The 8,609-nt window shown below is 48.0% G+C and overlaps 1 protein-coding gene across 1 annotated transcript; it reads right to left on the bottom strand.

The window, feature by feature from the left end:
• Positions 1-274: 274 nt before the first annotated feature.
• TMSB4X (thymosin beta 4 X-linked) lies at positions 275-2,429 on the bottom strand. Its single transcript, XM_070942993.1, has 3 exons — positions 2,329-2,429; positions 1,019-1,132; positions 275-739 (listed from the first exon to the last, which is right to left on the bottom strand). The coding sequence occupies exons 2-3, from the start codon at positions 1,116-1,118 to the stop codon at positions 705-707; spliced, it is 135 nt and encodes a 44-aa protein (XP_070799094.1). The 5' UTR covers positions 1,119-1,132; positions 2,329-2,429; the 3' UTR covers positions 275-704.
• Between the last annotated feature and the right edge of the window lie 6,180 nt (positions 2,430-8,609).

Raw genomic sequence — 8,609 nt, 5'->3', positions numbered from 1 at the left:
GTGCTAAATTCCTAATAAATGCAACATACAAATGAGTTGTACTAATAAAAGTCAGATTAGATTTGGACTTTGGAACTTCAGATCCACCTGCACTAAGGTGTGCTTTTCTAGAGAATAGAGCATTTTTTTTAAAAAAGGCTTGGTCCTAGACCTAGTCTCAAACTGATGTAATGCCAGGATTCCTCCGTGACAGCATTTAATTCCACGTTAGCACAGGCATTTATGCTTCTTCTTTAGGTAACGTTGTCCAAAAGAAAAGATAGCAAAAGTAATCCAGGTTTTAAAACATTTTATTTGCATATTAAAAAAATTGTGCATTCCAATAATTAAAATTATTTGAACAAAAAAATGGCACTCGATTAAAATGCATTTTACAGCTCGCAGGACCCTGGTACAGCTTTGCGTATATTCATGTGTTATTAGATTACTGTAGTCCCTCTTAGAATCTTCTTTCAAGAAACATGCAAGCTTTTGTGCCACTGGACCAGAAGCTGGACAGGCAGATGGAAAGGAAGGTGCCTTCGTTCAGCGTCAGTAGTTCACTCTGTTCTTTTTTTGGGGGGGGGGATGTGAAAGGGGCAGTACAGTCATTTTAAATTTATCCAACTCTTTGCATCTTACAAAGTTAAAACAGCTAAAAGAAGTAAAATAAGAAGGCAATGCTTGTGGAATGTACAGTGCATAATTTGGAAGGGCCCATTTCATTACGATTCACCCGCTTGCTTCTCCTGTTCAATTGCTACAAAATGAAAAGAGGATGGGTGGGGAAGAAAAAGAAAAAAAAATTAAATGGCAATTGCATAATTAGCATTCAAAATGCAAATGTTAAAATACCAAATGTGTTAAAATTTGTAATTTAAATACAAGTTGTATTTAACTTCATACATATAGAAATACATACTACTTTGTTAATGAAATTCCCAGTAACATTAAGAAGTTGGTAAGAAAAGCATGAGTAAAGATGGTCTGACTTCTTTGTCTCTGTGGCCCACGCCCTCTTTTCTAAGATTTCACCTACTTTCTTTTGAAGGCAGTGGGTTTTTCTCTTGCGTTTCTGTCTTCTTCAACTTAGACTTGTCAAATTTCTCAATTTCAGCCATATCTGGTTTGTCAGACATTGTTATTGATTGATCTGTGAACAAAAGGACAAAAAAAAGATGTTATACTACACCCTTCCTTCCCTCCTTCAGAGACAATTCCTGTATTTCCTACCAGCTCTTTCAGCTTCAGCATATTTTTTTAATAGTGCATAATAGCCCTTTTTAAAAAATCCTATTTCATACCCTTAACCATGTATTCAGAATGACAGATTCATCTATCTGATGTGCCTAGGAAAAAAAAAATCTAAGGATCGCTGCAAGTCCACATGGCAGGACTCCTGAGGAAGCAGTTGGGGGAGGGGGAAGTGATGCATTAGATTAAAAAAATAATAAAAATCGTGTTAGAAATAAAAATTAATCTGCTTTCTCCCCTTAAATAACTAAACCTCATCGCTGATGGAGGGCGTGGCCGGATAGCAATCTCTTTCTTAGTCAGCCTGGACATGTGCAGCCTTTAGAGAAAATCGAAGAAAGGCGAATTTCTTGCGAGGACGCCCAAGCGGGCTCGATGCGAGTAAGTGTGTCCAGACGGAGCTCCCGGGCGAGGCTAAGCACATCCTCCATCTTGAGCGTCTGGCTCCCTAGTTCAGTCGGCGGGCGCCTTGCCTTCTTCACAAAGAGAAGTCCCAACCACCGCCCTTTTTCTCGCTGCAGCACTTCCTCCAGCTCAGCGCCCTCGGCTCCTCAAGATTGCTTATAGGAGTTAGACAAAGACCAGCCCTTCCCACCAAACGGGCGCCCGGCCGGCTGACGGGGCAATAAAGCGCATCTACTGCCACCGTCCAATTAACTGAACACACCCAAAGCCCAAGCATTCTGCCTTCCTCCCGGAGGCTCCCCATGACCGCGATCGCCCACGGCATTGCGCGGCAAGCGCGCGAGGCGCCTACATGTCTCCCCTCACCCCATATTTCCCTCCCCGAGCAAATCCCGGAGACACAGCAACGAGGTTCGGCTACAGAATGTCTTTCCGAGCGGAAACCTCTTCCCGCCATTGTACTGCGTCGCGCCACGGTCACCCCCATTTTAATCCCCGAGCTGTTCCACGATGGAGGCATCGTGGAAGAACTGCTCCGCGTACCCGTTCGACAAAGCAGCGATCCGTCCCCTCTAAAAATCAAACCTAGCCCAGACCCCACCCCAATAATTTTGACCCGTGCAGAAAGGGAAACTGCAAAATGGAAACATGCAAAAGCACCCACGAGAGAACTTAAACGTGTACCCTTACCAGTGAGACTGTCCCGACAGATGCAGCCCGAAACCTTCCCGCAGCCGCTCTGAACTGTAATATAAAAGAGCGTCTCACTGCGTGGCCAGTTATAGCTCCGCTTTTATGCAAATTGTAGTGATGTCACCCCGAATCGGTTTAACTCTTTCACCGCCGCTGCAAAGTTCGACTTCCCCTTAAAAAAAAAATCATTCAGACAATGTTCAAGCATGAAACGGAAAACCCCTCCTCCAATTAACCCGGTCTTGGCTTTGCTATAGAATGAGCCATTTGCCCAGTTTCGGTTCTCCCGAAGAGAGAAATGTTACCGGGGCTCGATTTCCAAGAAAGCGCTCTTTCTAGCTAAAGAGGGGAGGGCGAACTTTCCTTAACACGCGGCTTTTATCCCCGGGCTGAAAAATGATTTCGCCATCGGGCTGCAAGATCAATACTGTAATGCGTGTAGGAGGCCTATCTTGGTGCCAAAGCCTGAAATTTGCGACGCTGTATTATTTCCTCACGTTATCCTGTATCCCTTCAGCCAGAAATGCTGGGTGGAGGGAGGGTTGTCCCCGTGCAGCTTTGGAATTTAGTCGGATTGCTGGGGATTCCGAAAGCGCCAACAATGGCTGCTGACGGAGGAGCACGTAGTAGGCAACGCCTAAATTCAGTCCTGCATATAACAGTCGATGGCTATTAAATAAACTGGTTAGCGAGTGCTAAACCCCAGGGAGTGTTTTATTTTAAATTTATGTACACCAAATGTGAGTGAGAAAGTAAACGTAACGTACCCTGTATCCTTCCTCTGGCTACCTTTACCGTAAGATGTTTCGGAGCTTAACTCAAATCTTCCTTGAGGACAAAGAATTCAGGATTCTGAGCTAATTGGGAGTGCAAGTATGGCACGAAGGTAACCAGACGAAAGGATTATTAATTCTCAACAAACGTTTCTTTAACATTTGCAGGAAGTTGTGCGTCAGAATTGTGATAGAATGCACTCCTACGAGAAACAGCTTGTATCATTAAAAGTGGCGTAATCGTGATTTCCCTGTGGCTGTTTCCACGAGGGATTCTGTTGCTCAAATGATTGCATATCTTGATATTTTGGGGGGTCCATGTCTGCTGTTATCGAGCAATACTTTTTGCTTAATCAAATCATGCAGATTTCTTTTTAATAGCGTCCCTTCGTCCCCATTTCATTCAGAGCAAGAAGGGATTCTGGCTGGCCTGCTTTTGCAATTTCTTCTGCAGCACCCGGAAATCTCACGCGCCCTGCTTTCTTCGAGGTTCAGCAGACAATGGCTCTAGTGTTAGGAGCGTCTCATTCCTCTCAGCGACCCTCCTCCCCCCTTTGTTATAAACCTTGCATTCTTGCATGCTGTTTGAAGGAGCTCACTTTAAGAGTTTAAGGAAGAATTTTGAAAGAGGCATTGCTTAGGTGAGCGAGGGCTAGAAATATTTGAGGTTTACTCAAGAATTCCAAGGTGACACATCTGAGAGATTAAATGTTTGTTATTAGAGTCATAAAGTCTGGAGAATATTGAGACAGACTTTAGAAAAATATGGAGGAGAAGATAGGAAGAAAATACAATAAAAACATGCTTACATTGGTTGGATTGTTAATCAGAAACAAAAGGAACAACATCTACAAAATATAAAAATACATTTTATATGAATTTTCTTTGATCATCTTTCAGGGCTCCCAAAGCATTTGTTTTGATTTGTTAGCTTATGCATTCATGAAAACTTGCTGACTGATTATCAATACCTTCTTTCTTGGATTGGCAGGGGCTTTTTAAAAAGTCTGATTGTACCAAATCCTAATTTATGGCAACAAAAACAGGCTAACCATAGAAGTGCCTTCTGCAGATTTTTGGCATGTCAATAAGGAACTCAAACCTGTTCCTCTCCTAACAAACCACAGCATTTCCTGTTCTGCTGATAGACAAGTGAAGTATGGTATATGAGCTCATTCATTGTAATTAGGTGAGTGAGTGAGGGTGGGGGGCATCATTTACAAGATGCCTGTAGGTAAATACCATAGGAACATACATATGGGGGGGCCACGAGGCTGGGAGATCATCCGCCATTTGGGTTGGGCGAGGACCTGGCATGAGACGCTTTTAGATCTTGGGAGGCCTCCATTGCTTATGTGGGGGCTGGGGGGGGGCTAGAGATAACTGCCCCTGCTTCTCCCCAATGCTTCTCTGCCGGGACTATGCCCACCTTGGATTGTCGGCTAGCTCATTGACTCACTTGACGCCAAGTTTATTTTCATTTGAACTCTCCCTAACTGTGGGGAGGACTATTTAAATCTGAATGGGGGCTGGTACATGGCTCCATCCCATCAGCTGAGAGGGCTGGGCTCAGTTAAACCACCGTGAGAGGGTGGCTCTGATGTCGGGGCCCCTAGGGGCTGAACTGGAATGATATCGAATTTCTTGCATCTGCCAGCAGAGGGGACTTGACCATCCGACCAACCGCCGTGAGAGGGCGGTTTTTGGACCTGAGCCCCGGGTGCTGTGCTGTCTGCATTGGTTCATCACTGCCATCTCACCACAAGAGGTGGTCGACTGGTTGATCGGACCACCCTGAGAGGGTGGTTGGGTCTATCCCCCCCCCCTTGGACTGTGGTCGACCTGGAACCTGACTTCGTCCTCTGTTGTGAGGGGACAGTGGACCTGGTCTTGTTGAAAATGCTTTTGAGACTCCCATTCCATGTCTCTCCCCTGGACCTTCTATATGGACCCCTAGGATATGGTTGCTCCCATCCTCTGTGGTCAAGATGTATTCCGCAGCGGAGCTTCTTGGTCTGCGAGACTCCCCCCTCTCGCAGGCTTGGCCCTCCACTCTATCGAGGGCCTACCTCAATGATGGGCTTTGGAACCCTGAGAGGTGGCATGCCGCATCGAGGGGGTTGTGGGATTTTTTAAAATTGTCTTTTTGTAATCTTTTAAGGGGTTTAGGGTGGGGCGTGGGGAGGGAGGGGCATAGGTCAGGCCCGTTACAGGGGCATGGAATGGAAGGCGGGGAGCGGGGTGTGGAGGAGCTCAGTGCTGATAGGGTGGAGGGCGATTCTATCAGGACCGTGGTTGGGAGGGGCAGATATGGCGGGAGTAGGGGGCCACATCAGGTGGTGGGGACATGCACCCGCTATCTCCAAGCGGTGGCATGCCTCGGCCCCCATGACTCTTCTCGTCTCCCCGGCTGTCCAGAGTTTCAGAATCCAGGTCTTAGACTGATGCTGTGCAACGCCAGGTCCGTGGTTAATAAGGCCCCCCTCATTTGTGAGCTAATACATGAGGGGGGTGCGGACCTGGCAGGTATTACAGAGACCTGGCTGGGCTAAGAGAGGGGGGTCCCCCTCGTAGAGATGTGCCCACCAGGTTTCCGTGCATTCCATCAGCCAAGGGCCCAGGGCAGGGGTGGGGGGGTGGCGGTCGTTATAAAGGAAGGTCTTGATCCGAGGGAGGCCACTGTACCTCAGATAGCCGGATGTGAGTCTCTCCTGGTGAAGTGGGGCCATGGGATGCAGGTGGGCCTGCTGATCGCGTACCTGGCTCCCTGCCACATGACAGCGGCCCTGCCTGAGCTTCTCAACGTTATTGCCGGGGTGGTGGTTGATACCCCCAGACTTTTGGTCATGGGGGATTTCAACCTGCTGTCTACCGGTGAGGCGTCTGGGATGGCTCAGGAGTTTATGGCTTCCATGACAGCCATGGACCTGACACAATTAATTCATGGCCCCACTCACGCGGGAGGACACACTCTGGACTTGGTTTTTATCTCTGGTCAATGGCTGAGTGGTCTGGATATAGGGGATATAGTTACTGAACCCCTGTCATGGTCGGACCATTCTCTCCTGAGGCTGGACTTTTTGACCGCTGCACCCCACTGCAGGGAGGCGGAACCGACCAGGTGGTTCTGCCCCAGGCGCCTGATGGATCCTGATAGGTTCCAGAGGGAGCTTGGGCCAGTTCCTGAAACTCTGGCTCACGACTCGGCTGAAGATCTGGTGGCTGCCTGGGATAGGACGGCCGCTGGTGCTCTGGTGGATGATCTCTGGAGGGCTCGGGACAGGGGTTGTTCCTCTGTTCTGGTCCTGTTAGACCTCTCAGCGGCTTTTGATACCATCGACCATGGTATCATGCTGCGCTGGCTGGAGGGATTGGGGGTGGGAGGCACTGTGTTATCTCTCTGACCGGTCGCAGTCTGTGTTGGCAGGGGGGCAGAGGTCGACCTTGAGGCGCCTTGCTTGCGGGGTGCCGCAAGGGTCGGTCCTCTCGCTGCTCCTGTTCAACATTTATGTGAAGCCGCTGGGTGAGATCATCCGTGGTTTTGGGCTGTGATGCCATCTGTACGCTGATGACACTCAGCTGTACATCTCCACCCCAGACCACCCCAATGATGCCCTCGAAGTGATGTCCCAGTGTCTGGAGGCCGTGCAGGTCTGGATGGGGAGGAACAGGCTTTGGCTCAACCCTTCCAAGACCAAGTGGCTGTGGATGCCGGTGTCCCAGTATAGCCAGCTGGTGCCATCGCTGGCTATTGGGGGTGAGTCACTGACTCCCACAGAGGGGGCTCGCAACTTGGGCGTCCTCCTGGATACACGGCTGTCTTTAGAAGAGCATATGACGGCCGTGGCTAGGGGGGCTTTTTATCAGGTTCACCTGATACGCCAGTTGAGCCCCTTTCTGGATCGGGACTCCTTGTGCACAGTCACTCATGCCTTGGTCACGTCACGCCTGGACTACTGCAACGCTCTCTACATGGGGCTCTCCCTGAGGAGCACCCGGAGGCTCCAGCTGGTGCAGAATGCGGCCGCACGGGTGATTATGGGAGCGACGTGGCGTTCCCACGTAACACCTCTCCTGCGCGAGCTGCATTGGCTCCCGGTGGTCTTCCGGGTGCGCTTTAAGGTGTTGGTTCTCATCTTTAAAGCACTCCATGGCTTAGGGCCAGGCTATTTGCAAGACCGCCTGCTGCTACCGATAACCTCCCACCGGCCAATACGCTCTCACAGAGAGGGCCTCCTCAGGGTGCCGTCAGTCAGGCAATGTCGGCTGGCGGCCCCCAGGGGGAGAGCCTTTTGTGTGTAGTGGTGGGGTTGCTTGCAAAGCTGAGAATCTAGTCCGTGTTCGGGCTTTGCAGCAGAAGTGGGTTTCCAGTTCTCTGTAACATATTCCCTGGGATCAAATTCACACGTGAAGAGGCAACAGATAACAAACTCCCATTCCTCAACATCGACATGAGACTAGACAACGGAGAACTGGAAACCCGTTTTTGCTGCCAAGCCACATACATGGACCAGATCTTCAGCTTTGCTGTGAAATGATCGTCAATGCATGAACAGCTTCAGTTCCTCCATGAGTGCCTCTGCAAACAAATAAACAAACAAACCCCCAAAACCATATGCTACTGACCACCAATCAACGTCCTACAAGCATGGAAACTGGCCTTCCAAAATGGACACAAAATGCTTTAATGCACCAGTGCACACAAGGGTCTGGAAAAATACCAACATATCATCAACGAATAAAAAAAATGCATACCTCAACTCCATTGGACAAGACCTGACAGACACCTAGAATGCACGATCCATAGGAATGCCAACAAAATACAAACCCAAAAATACAGCTCATTACAAGAGAAACTTAATACCATTACCCTAAAACCACAAGATGACAAATGAGAACAATGGATCAAAAATCAATCCAGCCAATCTCTATCTGACAACAAAAAGACCTTCCTCACAGGGCCTCGATTTCAACTACAATGAACTGAGCTCATTGAATTCCTAGCCAATCTCAAATCCATTCTAAAAACACATCACCTGGACCAAGAAATAAGAAGACATCAGACAAAGAATCATTGCCAATGTCCAATGCAACAGACAAAGAAATACTCAGCCAAAAGAAGAGAGCACTAAAGACACTGAAACAAGATGAGAGCATTGTCATCTTACTGGCAAACAAAGGCAGACTGAGGGTAGTAATGGACAAAACTGACTATATCAGCAAAACCATTTAAATGACACCAACACCTACCAAATAATCTGCAATGATCCAACAAAGCAGCTAGAGAACAAAATAAAATATAACCTAGGGAAAATGGAAAAAGAAAAACAGCTAACACAACTAGACAGAAAGCATATGCAACTACAAGACTCCTCAACTCCAAGGTTCTACAAACTCCACAAAGTACACAACACCAGTATCCCCTTACGCCCAACTGTGTGTCTACTTGAAACACTGATGTACAAACTAGCAAAAATCCTGCAGAAGAAACTCAAGACACTTGGT

Source organism: Pituophis catenifer, unplaced genomic scaffold, assembly GCF_029215685.1.
Source record: "Pituophis catenifer annectens isolate HBS135680 unplaced genomic scaffold, rPitCat1.0.hap2 SCAF_4, whole genome shotgun sequence".
Taxonomy (NCBI): domain Eukaryota; kingdom Metazoa; phylum Chordata; class Lepidosauria; order Squamata; family Colubridae; genus Pituophis; species Pituophis catenifer.
The sequence above is the reverse complement of the archived record's forward strand: the minus strand, read 5'-3'. Positions and strand labels throughout refer to the sequence as shown.